The sequence below is a fragment of the Hypanus sabinus genome, chromosome 4, assembly GCF_030144855.1.
Source record: "Hypanus sabinus isolate sHypSab1 chromosome 4, sHypSab1.hap1, whole genome shotgun sequence".
NCBI classification, from domain to species: Eukaryota; Metazoa; Chordata; class Chondrichthyes; order Myliobatiformes; family Dasyatidae; genus Hypanus; species Hypanus sabinus.
The window spans coordinates 190,976,265-190,995,703 of NC_082709.1; the positions used below are offsets into that span (position 1 = coordinate 190,976,265).

The window sequence follows — 19,439 nt, forward strand, 5'->3', positions numbered from 1 at the left end:
ACTCCCCTCCACCCACCCCTAACCCATAAGCTCACCACTGCTAACAGCATGGAGAGGTGTCCAAGCTGCAGTTGCCCTGGTCTCTGTGGATCCTGGATGGAGAAGCTGTAAACATCCCCGGATTTGTCAGCGAGTAAGATCTGGTCCTCGCCTGCAGTAATTGCAAGGGAGGTGGATCGACGAACAGCATATCTATAGAATTAGAGAAGCAAGATGTACATGCTTGAGAGAGGAGCAGGAGCACAGATGCAAGGAAGGGCAGTTTTTAGCCAATCTTACCGCACACTAAGGCACTGCCACGGTCTTGTCCGAAACAGAATCAGCTGCTTGTTGTCTGCACTCACAGCAAGATAGGTTCCCGAGGGAGAAAAGGCAAAAGCCACAATCTCATCACTGTCTCCAGCATCAGCCTCCCTGAAAGGAACACCCATAAGTGGAGGTGAAGTAATATGAAGACACCTTAGGTTCAGAACAGCCAATAAAACCATTTCACATCATACGACAGTGATAATAAATCTGACTCCAATCTCACCCCAAGGCACATCTCTCTTCAAGCTACAACTATCATCCACCCCTCTACCTCTCGTTATCTCTGCTTGGTATGGGAAGTCACAAAGTGCTTCTGGCAACACACACAAAATGCTGGAGGAACTCAGCAAGTCAGACTGTGTGTGTTGCTCTGTATTTCCAGCATCTGCAAAATCGCTTGGGTTTATAAGCACTTCTAGCAATCAAATGAACACACTCCGGTCTCACCCCAACGGTCAGAATCTTTTTTGTGCTCACTAGAAGGTCTGGTGTACCATAGACAATAAAAAGCAAGGACTGTTCCCAACTTGCAACAAGTGTGAAGTGGTTCATTTTGGTAGGTCAAATATGATGGCAGAATATAGTATTAATGACCATAAGACAAAGGAGCAGAAGTCGGCCATTCGGTCCATCGAGTCTGCTCCGCCATTTTATCATGAGCTGATTCACTCTCCCATTTAGTCCCACTCCTCCGCCTTCTCACTATAAACTTTGATGCCCTGGCTACTCAGATACCTATCAATTTCTGCCTTAAATACACCCAATGACTTGGCCTCCACTGCCGCCCATGGCAACAAATTCCACAGCTTCACCACCCTCTGGCTAAAAAAAATTTCTTCGCATCTCTGTTCTGAATGGGCGCCCTTCAATCCTTAAGTCATGCCCTCTCGTACTAGACTCTCCCACCATGGGAAACACTCTGTCCATGCCTTTCGACATTCGAAATGTTTCTATGAGGTCCCCCCTCACTCTTCTAAACTACAAGGAGTACAGCCCAAGAGCAGTTAAACATTCCTCATATGTTAACCCTCTCATTCCCTGAATCATAGTGAATCTTCTCTGAACCCTCTCCAATGTCAGCACATCCTTTCTTAAATAAGGAGCCCAAGACTGCACACAGTACTCCAAGTGAAGTCTTACCAGTGCCTTATAGAGCCTCAACATCACATCCCTGTGCCTATACTCTATTCCTCTAGAAATGAATGCCAACATTGCATTCGCCTTCTTCACCACTGACTCAACCTGGAGGTTAACCTTAAGGGTATCCTGCACAAGGTCTCCCAAGTCCCATTGCATCTCAGAACTTTGAATTCTCTCCCCATTTAAGTAATAGTTTGCCCGTTTATTTCTTCTACCAAAGTGCATGACCATACACTCTCCAACATTGTATTTTATTTGCCACTTCTTTGCCCATTCTCCCAATCTATCCAAGTCTCTCTGCAGGCTCTCGGTTTCCTCAGCACTACCGGCCTCCTGAAAATCTAAATACACAACATCCACTGCATCTCCCTTGTCTAGCCTACTTGTAATTTCCTCAAAAAATTGCAATAGGTTTGTCAGGCAGGATTTTCCTTTAAGGAAACCATGCTGAGTTCTGCCTATCTTGTCATATGCCTCCAGGTACTCCGTAACCACATCCTTGACAATCAACTCCAACAACTTCCCAACCACCGAGGTCAAGCTAACAGGTCTATAATTTCCTTTTTGCTTTCTCGCCCCCTTCTTAAATAGTGGAGTGACATATGCAATCTTTCAGTCCTCCGTAACCATGCCAGAATCTATTGACTTTTGAAAGATCATTGCTAATGCCTCTGCAATCTCCACAGCTATTCCTTCAGAACACGAGGGTGCATTCCATCTGGTCTGGGAGATTTATCTACCCTTAGACTATCCAGCTTCCTGAGTACTTTCTCTGTTGTAATTGTGACAGCACGGATGTGACAGTGATTAACACATTTTGGGTGTGATGGTGGGAAGATTGTAAATATGGATTTGTTTGAATTGTCCTGAATTTTCTTTGTGCTTTAGCACATAAAATGTGTTTAGTGCTGGACAAAGGCAGACCTTTCGACTGAAAGTGTCTCCCTATAATGCCTGCTGTACCTTGTTTTATCAAATAAGGAAGCCGCTTCGTAGCTACCAGTACTTTTCTCCAGAGATTTCATTCACGCAACATTTGGTGTCAGGAGTGACATACCTTTGTGCAACCCATCATGTAGCCAGCAATCTTAGCAGTCTAAGTGGGTGAGTACTTTAAAATTAGACCATACAATATAGGAGCAGAATTAGGTCATTTGACCTATCGAGTCTTCTCTGCTATTTCATAATGGCTGATCCAATTTTCCTCTCAGCCCCAATCTCCTGGCTTCACTCCCCCAATATCACTTCATGCCCTGACCAATCAAGAATCTATCAACCTCAGCCTTAAAAATACATAAAGAGTTTGCCACCACAGCTGCCTATGGCAAAGAATTCCACAGAATCACCACTCTGGCTAAAGAAATTCTCTGTTCTAAAAGAACGCCCCTATATTCTGAGGCTGTGTCCTCTGGTCTTAAAAATCTCCTAGCATAAGAAACATCCTCTCCACATCCACTCTATCATGCTCTTTCACCATTCGATAGGTTTCAATGAGGTCACTCCTCATTCTGGTGAATACAGGCCCAGAACATCAAATGCTCTTCATATGACAAGCCATTCAATCCTGGAGTCATTTTCATGAACTTCCTTTGAACCCTCTCCAGTTTCAGCACATCCTTCCTAAGAAAAAGGGCCCAAACGTGCTCTCAAGGCCTCACAAGTACTTTATAAAGTCTCAATATTACATCCTTGTTTTTATATTCTAGTCCTCTTGAAATGAACGCTAACATCGCATTTGCCTCCCTCACCCCACTGACTCAACCTGCAAATTAACCTTTAGGGAATCCTGCACAAGGACTCCCAAATCCCTTTGCACCTCAGTGTTTTTGTATTTTCTCTCCATCTAGAAAATAGTCAACCCTTTTATATCTTCTACCAAAGTGCACGACCATACACTTTTGACACTGCATTCTATCTGCTATTTCTTTACCCATTCTCCTAATCTCTGTCCCTCTGTAGCCTCATTACTTCCTCAAAACTATCTGCCCTTCCACCTCATATTGTCTTCAAACTTTGCAACAAAGCCATCAATTCCATCATCCAAATCATTGACATAAAACGTAAAAAGAAATGGCCCCAACACAGAACTCTGTGGAACACCACTTGTCACCAGCAACCAGGCAAAAAAGGCTCCCTTTATTTCCACTCTGGCTCCTGTCAATCAGCCACTGCTTTATCCTTGCTGGAATCTTTCCTATAGTACCACGGGCTCACAGTTTGTTAAGCAGACTCGCGTATGGCACCTTATCAAAATCCTTCTGAAAATCTAAATGTACAACACCAACCGATTCTCCTTTGTCCATTCTGCTTGTTATTTCTTCAAAAAATTCCAATGGATTTGTCAGGCAACAATTTCCCTTACAGAAACCATGCAGACTTTGGCCTATTTTATCATGTGCCACCAAATACCGAGACCTCATCCTTAATAATTAACTAATGCCTCCAGAATATCTTCAGCCACCTCTTTCAGAACTCTGGGGCAAACATCATCTGGTCCAGGTGATCTATCCACCTTCAGACCTCACAGTTTCCCCAAGAACCTTCTCTCTAGTTATGGTAACCCCACACTTCATGCTCCCAACACCTGGAACTTCCACCATACTGTTAGTGTCTTCCACAGTGAAGACTGATGCAAAGTGATTATTCAGTTTGTCCACTACATCATTGACCCCATTACTACCTCTCCAGCATCATTTTCCAGTGGTCCGATATTCAGTCTCACCTCTCTTTTACATTTCATCTATCTGAAGAAACTTTTGATATCCTCTTTATTATTGGCTAGCTAACCTTTGTATTCCATCTTTACCTTCTTAATGACTTTTTTTTAGTTGCTTTCTGTTGACTTTTAAAAGCTTCCCAATCATCTAACTTCACTAATTTTTGCTCTATTGTATGCCCTTTCTTTGGTTTTTATATTGGCTTTGACCTCATTAGCCTGTGCCTTCCAAATTGCTTCCAGTAATTCCAGCCAATGCTGCTCTGCCGTCATCCCTGCCAGTGGTGTTTATCCCCCAAACAATTCTGGCCAATTTCTCTCTGATGCCTTTAATTCCCTTTACTCAAGCAGCACTCACACTTGGAACTATGTGTGCTGGTGGTACACAGGATCACGAGGTATCACAAACACGGACAGTTGAAAGTGTGTGTGCGCCTGCATGTGTGTTTATGTAAGAGCAAAACTGTCTATGTTAATTTACTGAGACAAAGCAACCAGGTGCGAAGGGTTGGGCTTGGGACGCCAATGGCGGTGGGGGGGAGTGGGGCAGGAGTGTACACTCGTTCCAGGGGCTGCATTTTAGCATACACATTTTTGCAAGTGTGTGAGCCTTGATGTAACAGTTAGATTCAGCAGGCATCATGAGTTCAGGCACACTGCAGATACATACTCAGCACAGACTTAAAACTGCAGTTTAACTGGTACCCGTCATTTATATTTTGCATAGTGTGAGAATTAGTTTTAGATATTTCAGGGAGAGGTTTTACCCAGATATACCTGTCAGGATGGCACCTATTTGAAGTCAGAAAATCTGCAGATGCTGCAAATCCAAGCAACATGTGTTGCAAGGTCAGACAACATCAGGTCAAGAACCCTGATGATCCGAGATAGCCCTTTACTCTGATTACAACCATTCATAAGCTCTTCAACCCTAGGGTGAAAAAGCATTTTGTCAGAGTTGCCCTCACTTAAATTCACATGTGGGCATTCTGAATTCTGCTGCAAGCTTGAGAAAAGTGTTGAAATTCATCAGATGCATCCTAAAGATATACACGAGTTGGTAAATGCGAAGTGCCTGAGGAATATGTGGGACAGTATGGCCCGGGGGTATGGGATGGTACCTGGGTAACTACCGGGAACACCAGCAATGAAGAAAGATATCGCTTTTTTTTAAAAAAGGGGAAGTGAGGCAGTGACTGGGAGAGGCGAGAGTAACTGGGGAACGATAATGACAGTGATTCAAAGAGCTGATGAGACGGCCATGGATGATGCAGAAGGTAAATATTGAGCATATGAGTATTCAGGGTTGGATAATCCAGGGATGACCCAGTCTTCTTGAAAATGAATGAAGGGCTAAGCTCAGCCCAACAGGAAGTTTTAAATTTAGGGATAGTGGAAGGGTCAACCTACCCTATGATAGTTTTGTAGACCAGCGAAATTAACCAAAAAAATTGCAAGAGAAATCAAAGTGCAGCTGCTGTGATATCCCAAAGGGTTTATTGTGTTTGCTGGTAGCCAGGGTATGAAGCAAGAACTGCTGGAATAGATGTGGGAGGGTAAAGGAGTTGATATGCCACAAATGTGGCCCATCGGGACAGGTTGCAGGTAGTGTCCAAAAAAAAGAGGGAAGAAAAACAGGTGAAAGTCACAGCAGGCATGCAATCTCTCACTCTAGCAGTGCCCAATCTGACTGCTGATTGGACCATAGAACTAATGAGATGGCTTCTAGGTCAGACGAAGTTGACCTATGGTATGGTGGCTGGCCCCACTGCCAGTGCTGATGAACCATGGATGTACACAACAGCAATGTTAAGGTGCCAGCAATGCAATGTTAGTTGACTCAGGGGCATCAGTATCAATAACCTTCGCCAACAACTGGACAGGCTATTTATATTATGGGTGCAGGAGGGAAAACACTGAAAGCAGAAAGAAACAAGTTGCAGGTACTCAAAATCAGCAGAATGCAGTTTCCAGTGTATTTCTAGGTCTGTCCAAATTATTAGGGTTCTATCCTTGGAATAGACATCCAAAGGGAAGCAGGAGCCGTTATAGACTCAGGAAAGGGAGAAGTAATATGGACAAGCCAGGGGCACCAACAGAGAACTCAACATAGCCAGTGTGGCTACACTGACAGCTGTTCAGGGTAAAGTGAAGGTATTAAAACACCAATGGTTACTCAGAGACTGTGGCAACTACCAACTCGCCTATATAGTTAGTAAAGAAGTCCGATGGATCATATCAGTTAACAATTGACTACAAGATCCTCAATACCACCTTGAGATTGCATCCTATTGTGGCAAGCCCTATGACAATCCAGAATGGCCTGCCTTCAGAACAAAGTTTTTTCAGTCCTGCATATCGCTAATGGATTTTGGCAACTTCCCTTCGCACCTGAGTCTCAAGACCAATTTTCCTTCACCTGGGTGGGCAGCAGCATACGTTCTCCAGACTTCAACAGATAATCCACAATAGCCCAACCATTTTTCGAAAGGTCAAGGTGCAGACTTTGGAAAAGCTCAATCTATCGCCCTACTGATCGACCAACTTACAATATGTAGATGATCTACTAATTCCTTCAGAAGATGAAGCAGGTCATTTAGGGGTGACAGCCAGCAATTTTGAGATATTGGAAGACAAGGGTTTTTAAATCAGTCCAATCAAGCTTCAGTTAGGAAAGCAAACCATACAGTACCCTAAAATACACCCCCAGGCATTTAGCAATCACTTCATGTACCCGCAGCAAAAGTGAGGGGAGTAAGGAAGGTAATGTGTCTGTCTGATTACTGCCGTATTTTCTTACAAGGGTTCCTATCATTACTGGCCCTGATACAGGCCTTGATTAATGGAGGGTATTACAATGCAGTAGTGATGCAGAGCCATGCGGACAAAACACAAGGTTGCCAGTGGCATTCAATCATAGAAAACCTACAGCACAATACAGGCTTTTCGGTCCACAAAGCTGTGCCTAACATGTACTTGCTTTAGAAATTACCAAGAGTTACCCATAGCCCTCTACTTTTCTAAGCTGAATGTACCTATCCAGGAGTCTCTAAAAAGACCCTATCGTATCCACCTCCACCACCATCGCCAGCAGTCCATTCCACACACTCACCACTCTCCGCGCAGAACACTTAGCCCTGACATCTCAGAAGAACAAAGAATACAGCACTGTACAGGCCATTTGGGCCACAGAGTTGTGCTGACCCTTAAACCCCCCCCCCCCCATATAACCCTCCATATACCTGTCTAGTCGTCTCTTAAAATTCACTAGTGTATCTGCCTCCAGCACTGACTCAGGCAATGCATTCCATGCAGCAACCACTCTCTGAGTAAAAAACCTTCCTCTAATATCCCCCTTGAACTTTCCTCCCCCTACCTTAAAGCCATGTCATCTTGTATTGAGCAGTGGTGCCCTGGGGAAGAGATGCTGGCCGTCCACTCTATCGATTCCTCTTAATATCTTGTATACCTCTATCATTTCTCATCTCATCCTCCTCCTCCTCTCCAAAGAGTAAAGCCCTAGCTCCCTTAATCTCTGGTCATAATGCATACACTAAAACAGGTAGCATCCTGGTAAATCTCCTCTCTACCCTTTCTGATGCTTCCACATCTTTCCTATAGTGAGGTGACCAGAACTGAACACAGAACTCCAAGTGTGGCCTAACCAGAGTTTTATAAAGTTTCATTACCCCACAACTCTTAAACTCTATCTCTCGACTTATGAAAGCTAACATCCCATAAGCTTTAACTACCCTATCTACCTGTGAGGCAACTTTCAGGGATCTGTGGACATGTACCCCCAGATCCTTCTGCTCCTTCACACTCCCAAGTATCCTGCTATTTACTTTGTACTCTGCTTTGGAGTTTACCCTTCCAAAGTGTACCACCTCACACTTCTCCGGGTTGAACTCCATCTGCAACTTCTCAGCCTACTTCTGCATCCTATCAATGTCTCTCTGCAATCTTCGACAATCCTCTACACTATCCACAACATCACCAAACTTTGTGTCATCTGCAAACTTGCCAACCCACCCTTCTACCCCATCATCCAGGTAGTTAATAAAAATCACGAGCAGTAGAGGTCTCAGAATCGACCTTTATGGGACACCACTCGTCACAGCCCTGCTATAGAAATGTACTCCCTCCACCACAACCTTCTGTTTTCTGCAGGTAAGCCAATTCTGAATCCAACTGGCTAAACTTCCCTGGATCCCATGCCTTCTGACTTTCTGAATAAGCCTACTGTGTGGTACCTTGTCAAATGCCTTATTAAAATCCACGTAGATCACATCCACTGCACTACCCTCATCTATATGCCTGGTAACCTCATCAAAGGACTCTATCAGGCTTGTTAGACACGATCTGCCCTTCACAAACCCATGCTGACTGTCCCTGATCAGACCATGATTCTCTAAATGCCCAGAGATTCTATCTCTAAGAATCTTTTCCAACAGCTCTACCAACACAGATGTAAGGCTCACTGGTCTATAATTACCCGAACTATCCCTATCACCTTTTTTGAACAAGGGGACAACATTCTCCTCCCTCCAATCCTCCGGTACCATTCTCATGGACAACGAGGACATAAAGATCCTAACCATAGGCTCAACAATCTCTTCCCTCGCCTCGTGGAGTAGCCTGGGGAATATTCCGTCAGGACCCGGGGACCTATCCGTTCTAATGTATTTTAACAACTCCAACACCTCATATAACAATTACAGCACGGAATCAGGCCATCTTGGCCCTTCTAGTCCATGCTGAACGCTTACCCTCACCTAGTCCCACTGACCCGCATTCAGCCCATAACCCTCCATTCCTTTCCTGTCCATATACCTATCCAATTTTACTTTAAATAACAATACCAAACCTGCCTCTACCACTTCTACTGGAAGCTCATTCTACACAGCTACCACTCTGAGTAAAGATATTCCTGCTCGTGTTACCGTTAAACTTTTGCCCCCTCTGAACTCATGACCTCTTGTTTGAATCTCCCCTACTCTCAATGGAAAAAGCCTATCCACATCAACTCTATCTATTCCCCTCATAATTTTAAATACCTCTATCAAGTCCCCACTCAACCTTCTACGCTCCAAAGAATAAAGACCTAACTTGTTCAACCTTTCCCTGTAACTTAGGTGCTTAAACCCAGCTAACATACTTCTCTGTACTCTCTCTAATTTGTTGACATGTTTCCTATAATTCGGTGACCAGGATTGTACACAATACTCCAAATTCGGACTTACCAATGCCTTGTACAATTTTAACATTACATCCCAACTCCTATACTCAATGCTCTGATTTATAAAGGCCAGCATACCAAAAGTTTTCTTCACCACCCTATCCACATGAAATTCCACCTTCAGGGAACTATGCACCATTATTCCTAGATCACTCTGTTCTACTGCATTCTTCAAAGCCCTACCATTTACCATGTATGTCCTATTTGGATTATTCCTACCAAAATGTAGCACCTCACACTTAATCAGCATTAAAAGCCATCTGCCATCGTTCAGCCCACTCTTCTAACTGGCCTAAATCTGTCTGCAAGCTTTGAAAACCTACTTCATTATCCACAACGCCACCTACCTTAGTATCATCTGCATACTTACTAATCCAATTTACCACCCCATCATCCAGATCATTAATGTATATGACAAACAACATTGGACCCAATACAGATCCCAGAGGCACACCACTAGTCACCGGCATCCAACCTGACAAACAGCTATCCACCGCTACTCTCTGGCATCTCCCATCCAGCCACTGTTGAATCCATTTTACTACTTCAATGTTAATACCTAACAATTGATGCTTCTTAACTAACCTTCCGTGCAGAACCTTGTCAAAGGTTTTACTGAGGTCCATATAGACAACATCCGCAGCGTTACCCTCGTCAACTTTCTTCGTAACCTCTTCAAAAAATTCAGTAAGATTTATCAAACATGATCTTCCATGCACAAATCCATGTTGACTGTTCCTAATCAGACCCTGTCTATCCAGATAATTATATATACCATCTCTCAGAATAATTTCCATTAATTTACCCACCACTGACATCAAACTGACAGGCCTATAATTGCTAAGTTTACTCTTAGAACCCTTTTTAAACAATGGAACCACATAAGCAATATGCCAATCCTCTGGCACCATCCCCGTTTCTAATGACATTTGAAATATTTCTGTCAGAGCCCCTGCTATTTCTGCTCTAACCTCCCTCAAGGTCCTAGGGAATATCCTGTCAGGATCCAGAGATTTATCCACTTTTATATTCCTTAAAAGTGCCAGTACTTCCTCTTCTTTAATCGTCATAGTTTCCATAACTTCCCTACTTGTTTCCCTTACCTTACACAATTCAATATCCTTCTCCTTAGTGAATACCGAAGAAAAGAAATTGTTCAAAATCTCCCCCATCTCTTTCGGCTCCACATATAGCTGTCCATTCTGATTCTCTAAGGGACCAATTTTATCCCTCACTATCCTTTTGCCATTAACATAACTGTAGAAACCCTTTGGATTTATTTTCACCTTACTTGCCAAAGCAACCTCATATCTTCTTTTAGCTTTTCTAATTTCTTTCTTAAGATTCTTCTTACATTCTTTATGTTTCTCGAGCACCTCAGTTACTCCATGCTGCCTATATTTATTGTAGATATCTCTCTTTTTCCTAACCAAGTTTCCAATATCCCTTGAAAACCATGGCTCTCTCAAACTTTTAACCTTTCCTTTCAACCTAACAGGAACAAAGATTCTGTACCCTCAAAATTTCACCTTTAAATGATCTCCATTTCTCTATTACATCCTTCCCATAAAACAAATTGTCCTAATCCACTCCTTCAAAATCCTTTTGCATCTCCTCAAAGTTAGCCTTTCTCCAATCAAAAATCTCAACCCCGAGTCCAGTCCTATCCTTCTCCATAATTATACTGAAACTAAATACATCTTCTCCCTTAATATCAACATGTTCCAGAACATTAACCTCACTCATATTGTCCTCACCGTCATCAAGTTCCCTCTCTTAGGTGAATACCGAAGAGAAGAATTCATTGAGGACCTTGCTCACTTCCACAGCCTCCAGGCACATCTTCCCACGCTCATCTCTAATTGGTCCTAACTTCACTCCTGTCAACCTCTTGTACTTCACATAATTGAAGAATGCCTTTGGGTTTTCCTTTACCCTACTTCCCAAGGCCTTCTCATGCCCCCTTCCTGCTCTCCTCAGCCTAAACCTTACGTATGCTGCCTTCTTCCAACTCACTAGATTCTCCACCTCACTTGTCATCCATGGTTCCCTCACCCTACCATTCGTTATCTTCCTCATCAAGACAAATTTATCCCTAACATCCTGCAAGAGATCCCTAAACATTGACCACATGTTCATAGTACATTTCCCAGCAAAAACATCACCCCAATTCACACCCACAAGTTCTACCCTCATAGCCTCATAATTTGCCCTTCCCCAATTAAAAATTTTCCTGTCACCTCTGATTCTATCCTTTTCCATAATAAAGTTAAAGGCCAGGTCACTGTCGCCCAGATGCTCACCCACTGAGAGATCTGTGACCTGATCTGGTTCATTACCTAATACTAGATCTAGTATGGTATTCCCCCAGTTGGCCTGTCAATATACTGTGGCAGGAATCCGTCCTGGACACACTTGACGAACTCTGCACAGTCTAAACCATTGGAACTAATCAGGTGCCATTCAATATGAGGGAAGTTAAAGCCACCCATGCTAACAACCCTGTTATTTTTGCACCGTTCCAAAATCTGCCTCCCAATCTGCTCCTCAGTATCCCTGCTGCTACCAGGGGGCCTATAGAATACTCCCAACAGAGTAACTGCTCCCTTCCTGTTCCTGACTTCCACCCATATTGACTCAAAAGAGGATCCTGCTACACTACCCACCCTTTCTGTAGCTGTAATAGTATCCCTCCCCTCCCCCTCCCCATCCCTTTTAAAGCACTGAAATCCAGGAATATTGAGAATCCATTCCTGCCCTGGTTCCAGCCAAGTCTCTGCAATGGCCACTACATCATAATTCCATGTATGTATCCAAGCTCTCAGTTCATCACCTTTGTTCCTGATGCTTCTTGCATTGAAGTATATGCATTTTAGCCCTTCTATCTTACTACCTTTACTCCCTTTATTCTGCTTCTCTTTCCTCAAAGCCTTTTTATATGTTAGATCTGGCTTTACTCCGTGCACTATTCTTGCATTACCTTTATCCTCCTCCACCTCACCATCTGCTCTAACACTCTGGTTCCCCTCCCCCTGCAAATCTAGTTTAACCCCCCCCCCCCACCCCGAGCAGCACTAGCAAACCTTCCTGCAAGGATGTTAGTCCCCCTCCAGTTCAGGTGTGGCACGTCCTGTCGGAACAGGTCCCACCTTCTCTGGAACAAGGCCCAATTGCCCAGATGCATGAAGCCCTCCCTCCTGCACCAACTCCTTAGCCATGTATTTAGCTGCATTATCTTCCTATTTCTGGCCTCACTGGCACGTGGCACGGGTAGCAATCCTGAGATTGCAACCCTGGAGGTCCTGTCCTTCAACTTTGCACCTATCTCCATGAATTCTCTTTGCAAGACCTCCTCCTTCCTATCCACGTCATTGGTCCCTACATGGACCATGACATCTGGCTGCTCACTCTCCCTCTTGAGAATACTGAGAACTCAATCCGAGATATCGTGGACCCTGGCACCAGGGAGGCAACAGACCATCTGGGATTCTCAATCTGTTCCACAGAACCTCCTATCTGTCCCTCTAACTATCGAATCCCCTATCATTACTGCTTTCCTCTTTTCCCTCCTTCCCTTCTGAGCTGAGGGTCCAGTCTTGGTGCCAGAGATGCAACCACTACAACTTGTCCCTGGTAGATCGACCCCACCAACAGTATCCAAAACGGTATACTTATTATTGATGAGAATGGCCACACGGGAGCTCTGTTCATTCTGTATATTCCCCTTCCCTCTTCGGACAGTCACCCAGTTACCTGTCTCCTGACTCTTAGGGGTGACTATCTCCCTGTAACTCCTGTTTATTTGGGCCTCTGCCTCACGAATGATCTGAAGTTCATCCAGTTTCAGTTCCCTAACTCGATTTGTCAGGAGCTGCAGCTGGATGCACCTTTTACAGGTGTAGTCATCAGGGACAATTGTGCTCACCCTGACTTCCCACATACTGCAAACGGAGCACTCGACTGCCCTGACTTCTGCCTCCATTACCTACTCCTAAGTTAATTAGAGTTATTTAGGAGCTTACTCGTCCTCAGCCTCTGCTCGCCGAAGCTCCTCGAGCCAAAGCCTTCCTACTCTGTCTCCCTCTACTCTGTCACCCGCTCCGTTAATCTGCTCGTTTTTTAAACTCTCCTGCTGATCTTGTGTGAAGGTCGACCTTCACACGCTTGCGCAGTCGCGCCCCGTTCAAACTGCCAAAGAAATGACCACCCCTTCTCATTTTGCTCGCTTTTTAAACTCTCCTGCTGATCTCAGAGGCCGACCTTCACGTGCTTCCGCAGTCGTGCCCCATTCAAACTGCCGAAGAAATCTCCTTTGTACCTACTTCAAAGCACCTCAAAATTGTGTCCTCTTGTGATAACTATTTCAGCTCTGGGAGAAAGCCTCTGACTATCCATATGATCAATGCCTCTCATCAACTTATCCATCTGTATCAGTTCACCTCTCATCCTCCGCCGCTCCAAGGAGAAAAGGCCAAGTTCACTCAACCTATTCTCATAAGGCATACTCCCCAATGCAGGAAACATCTTTGTAAATCTCCTCTGCACCCTTTCTATAGTTTCCACATCCTTTCTGCAGTGAGATAACCGGTTCATTTAAGAATGCACCGTATGCATTCTTAACCACAGAGTCAACCTGCACAGCAGCTATGAGTGTCCTATGGACTCGGACACCAAGATGCCTCTGATCCTCCACACTGCTAAGAGTTTTACCATTAATACTATATTCTGCCATCATATTTGACCTACCAAAATGAACCACTTCACTTATCTGGGTTGAACTCCATCTGCCACTTCTCAGCCACGTTTTGCATCCTATCAATGTCCCACTGTAACCTCTGACAGCCCTCCACACTATCCACAACACCCCAACCTTTGTGTCATCAGCAAATTTACTAACCCACCCCTCCACTTCCTCATCCAGGTCATTTATAAAAATCACGAAGAGAAGGGGTCCCAGAACAGATCCCTGAGGTACACCACAGGTCACCGACCTCTATGCAGAACAAGACCCATCCACAACCACTCTTTGCCTTCTGTGGGCAAGCCAGTTCTGGATCCACAAAGCAAGGTCTCCTTGGATCCCATGCCTCCTTACTTTCTCAATGAGCCTGGCAATGGGTACCTTATCAAATGCCTTCCTGAAATCTATATACACTACATCTACTGTTCTACCTTCATCAATGTGTGTAGTCACATCATGAAAAAACTTCAATCAGGCTCATAAGGCATAATCTGCATTTGACAAAACCATGCTGACTATTCCTAATCATATTGTGCCTCTCTAAATGTTCATAAATCCCGCCTCTCAGGATCTTCTCCATCAACTTACCAACCACTGAAGTAAGACTCACTGGTCTATAATTTCCTGGGCTATCTCTACTCCCTTTCTTGAATAACAGAACAACATCTGCAATCCTCCAGAACCTCCCCCATCCTCATTGATGATGCAAAGATCATTGCTAGGGGCTCAGCAATCGCCTTCCTCACCTCCCACAGTAGCGGTGACTTATCCAACTTGATGCTTTCCAAAAGCTCCATCACATGCTCTTTCTTAATGTGTATAAGCTCAAGCTTTTCAGTCCGCTATCATCCCTACAATCGCAAAGATCCTTTTCCGTAGTGAATACTGAAGCAAAGTTCTCAGCTCTCCCCTCCGGTTCCATACACACTTTTCCTCTATCACACTTGATTGGTTGTATTCTCTCATGTCTTTTCCTTTTGTTTTTCACATACTCGTAGAATCCCTTGGGGTTTTCCTTAATTCTGCTCATCAAGGCCTTTTCAAGGCTCCTTCTGCCTCTCCTAATTTCATTCTTAAGCTCCTTCCTGCTAGCCTTATAATCTTCTACAGCTCTATCATTACCTAGTTTTTTGAACCTTTCGTAAGTTTTTCTTTTCTTCTTGACGAGATTTTCAACAGCCTTTGTACACCACAGTTCCTGTACCCTACCAAGTCTGGTTGGAATGTACATGTGCAGAACACCATGCAAAAATCCCCTGAACATTTGCCCACATTTCTACTGTACTCAGCAAACAATCCCTCCATGACTTCCTCCTTTCCTGCAGCCATGACACTATATCTGTTCAGCAGTGCCACGCCCCCACCTCTTTTGCCTCCCTCCCTGTCCTTTCTGAAACATCTGAAGCCTGGCACTCTGAGTAACCATTCCTGCCTGAGCCATCCAAGACTCTGTAATGGCCACAATATCATAGATTCATTTATTACTCAATGAAACAGACACAATCGTTGCAGCAGGACTTCTCCGCTGCATAGCAGCTTTAGACCCCACAACAGGGCAGTGTGAGTAATGAACCAGCTGTAATGATGGGACCACTCATACTACACACACCCCTATACCATTGTAGAGCTGAATAAGGAAAGAGCAGTCACCAACAGCAAAAGGGTAGCTTGGGAGGCAGTTCTCATCCCCAGAGACAAGTCAGTAATAATAGTTAGGGACACTGGAATGAATCCCACAACACCATCCTTATTGGGGGGGGGGAGAAGAGAAGAACACTCAAGTGCCAAATGGAAATAGAGCAGAAAGAAGATATAAAGAAGATATTAGGTGAAGGACACACTTCTGTAAGGGGAAACAGAGGAAATTTTTATAGATGGGTTATGGAGGTACATAGATGGGAAGCCACAGACTGGGTGGGCCAGCTTCAGGAGCACTGCCAGGGGTTTGCTCAGCTCACGTGGTGGAATTGGTGTATCTGATAGAAGCACTGAGATACAGTAAAGGTAGATGGGTAAATATATACACCCTATCCTCGTTATATGTGTCTTCAGACTTTGCGGATTCACAGTTATGCAAGGAACCTATTTCTACCAATGTCTCCTTATGTGCATCCAAAACTCACAGTTATGCGAGGAGCACTGCTTTCCCGCCAATACAAGTCATGTGCGCGCGCCTCACAGTCTCACTCCCACCAGTCTCGCATTGGTTTTGGCAAGGTGTGGATTTGCAATCTTGCGCTCTTAAAACTTTTGTTAGTTTTACCTACGGTGCAGTGATTTTATGCTTGAGATATTTAACTATGCCTCCTAAGCGTCTGACATCATGTCCTGGGCCATCAGCCAAGCGGCAGAGAACTGCTTTAACACTTGAAAAAAAGTTGGAAATTATAAACAGCACGGCATCAGCTGAAGGTAACACAGCTCTGGAACGCTACTGTCAGGAACAGAATTTTGCCTTTAAAGTTCTTTTGTTGCTTGATAATGCGGCAGCCCATCCTAAAAATTTGAACAGCATTCCTCCTAACATAACAGTGCGTTTCCTGCTGCCTAACACAACATCGCTGATTCAACCACTCAACCAAGGTGTGATCCACATTCAAGGCGTATTTTTTTTTACGGTGAACTATCTCTCAGATGCTGCAAGCAACAGATGATTTTGAAAATCCCGGGAGGTTACCAACGGTGAGGGAATGGTCGAAGTTGGAACACGTGGCACAAATGGTGATGGACATGGACCCAAGTTTAGAATGGAGTCAGCATTTCAGTCGTTCTCTGCCGTCAACCCTTCTTCCTTACAAGCAAATTTATGTCGAAAAACAAAATGCTGCCAAGCAAACAACCCTCATCACTTTCTTCAAACCGGTGCCGGCAGTTCTAAGAGTTCTGGCACTCTTCCTTCACCCCTTGCTGTGATATGATTCTGACGACCACAATCATCCACGCACCTTATCCATGTAAAGCTAACCAACACAACAACAACCACTCATCTCCTGGAGCAAACACACCGGCCACTGTTGGTGAGTACTGTACACCATAGTATGTTAACTTTCTATGATTTATTACTTTGAATATTACCTTAAATTGATGAAATATAATACGAATGTGCCTTGTGGTACTGCTTTTGTGTTGAATTGGTATGAAAATGTGAATAAATTACAGATAAAACATATTTAGGAAGCCCTCTGGAATGCATCCCTATTTTCTCCATTTAAATAATTATGCACATTATGCGATTTCACATTATGCATCGACTGCGAGGAATGTATCCCCCGCATATAACGAGGATAGGGTGTATGCCCTTGGGGTGGTGCCTGATTATCTGATGGCATAGGCATGGCGAGATTTCTACCTTCAACAAGGGCAGGTATTCAGTGTGGGCACTTAATACAACTGTAATTACAGTAAAAGCTCGCCAGAAATGGGGGAGTAAGGAACAGAAAGGAACAAGTGGGCAGACATCAGTGCAAAGGCAGCAGAGGAACAAGAGGCAAATGAAGTTGCAAATGTGCAAGAAGAAACAATTCTGATTTAGTGAATAATACGGAAGAAACAGAAGATAAGGAGAAATAGAGAGCAAGACAGGAGCCAGATGGGAGCTGGACACACAGGGAGGAAGCAGTCATGGTGGCACCAAGAGCATTGCTTAAGTTATATCATGAGGTGATGCAGCAAAGAAGGCAGCACACGATCATGACCTTTCAACAGGACTGGTGGTGGCCAGGGATGGGTGGAGATATTGAGAACTTTTGCTGCCGTTTTATCATTTGTGCCCAGCATAACCTCGGTACGGGCATAAAGCACAGCCAAGGGGACCCTGGGAAAACATCCAGATGGACTTCATGAGGCCCTACTACTGTCAAGTAGTAATGGATCACTTCACCAGGTGGGTAGATGCTTCCCCAACAAGAGAATGCACCGCTGGCACTGCTGCAAGAATTCTAGCTCAGGAAATCTTTGCTAGGTAGGGAACCCCAGTTCAGATGGACTCAGAGCAGGGGGCACATTTCACAGGGAAAGTGATGGAGGAAATGTGCCGACTGTCAGGGATTCAACAACGGTTCCACATACTCTACCACCCTTAAAGTTCAGGAATGGTATAAAGAATGAACCAATCAGGAACACCTTAGCCAAAGCTAGAGTTGAGATGGGAAAGACATGGGTTGATGTATTACTAGGAATCCTGATGAGATTACAAGCAACCCCAAACCGCGCACTGGGTCTCAGCCCCTACGAATCATTGATGGGGTGAGTAATGTGACTCCCTTATGGGGTAGTTACAGGCTGTGGTGAGCCTGGGGCTTAACGGGATTGAATGACACAGTGTGTGAAAGACCTTTGTAACCAACTTAGTGTTGAAGGACCAAGCAAAACAACAGCAGCATATTGCTGATCAGAGACAAATGGAGGGAAAGGACATATTCCTCCCACAGCCAAGTGACGAAGTCATAGTGAGGGCAGTGTTTGCTCCCAGATGGATAGGACCATACACAGTACTTTTATTAAGTGACACTTGTGTCTGTGCGCAGACTCTGCAAGGCAGCCAGGGGAAACACTGGACTCAAGTAAACGCATATGACTCCCACAGATGAGTGGGTGGGAATCAAGTGTACCCAGCATCCTTGTAATTATAGAGAACAAGATTCAGAACAAGGCAGCGGGAGAGCACCTAAGGATTTCCAGCGGGAAGACATTTTGAGTTCTCAGGGGAAGAGAGAGGTCAGACTGCGTAGGCGCGTGACGTCAGCTAGTTGAGCGCGAACAGTTTAAAACGAAGGTAGCCATATCCAGCGGGCAGTGTTGGGAGCCGGCAGCAGAGTGAAAGGGCTTTGGCTCCACGGGGTTTGATGGTAATGGGACGAGGTGAGGCAGTTGTTGATTGCAAAAGGAGGTAGTATCCGTGTGAGGCCAGTTTTCTGTGGTCTGCATCAGATTTGGGAGATCCTGAAGTCTCCCTGCGTCCCGGATGGCCACATCTGCAGTCGGTGCATAAAGATGCAACTCCTAAGGGACCGTATTAGGAAAATGGAGATGCAGCTCGATGACCTTCGTCTGGTCAGGGAGAGTGAGGAGGTGATAGAGAGGAGTTACAGACAGGTGGTCACTCCAGGGCCACTGGGGGACAGAAAAATGGGTCACAGTCAGGAGAGGGAAGTGGAAGAGTCAGGTACTAGAGAGTACCCCTGTGGCTGTACCCCTTGACAATAAGTACTCCTGTTTGAGTACTGTTGGGGGGGACAGCATACCTGGAGGAAGTGACAGTGGCTGGGCCTCTGGCACAGGGTCTGGCCCTGTGG

At 44.7% G+C, this 19,439-nt stretch overlaps 1 protein-coding gene across 3 annotated transcripts in view; it reads right to left on the reverse strand.

Annotated features, from left to right (window-relative positions):
- wdr4 (WD repeat domain 4) overlaps window positions 1-19,439 on the reverse strand; it is a 64,581-nt gene that overhangs the window by 33,465 nt on the left and 11,677 nt on the right. For all 3 annotated transcript variants that reach the window (XM_059969030.1, XM_059969029.1, XM_059969031.1), the window contains exons 3-4: window positions 280-414; window positions 36-192 (exon numbers count right to left, since the gene is read on the reverse strand). In XM_059969030.1, coding sequence (XP_059825013.1) covers window positions 36-192; window positions 280-414 — 292 coding nt within the window. The remainder of the gene's footprint in view (window positions 1-35; window positions 193-279; window positions 415-19,439) is intronic.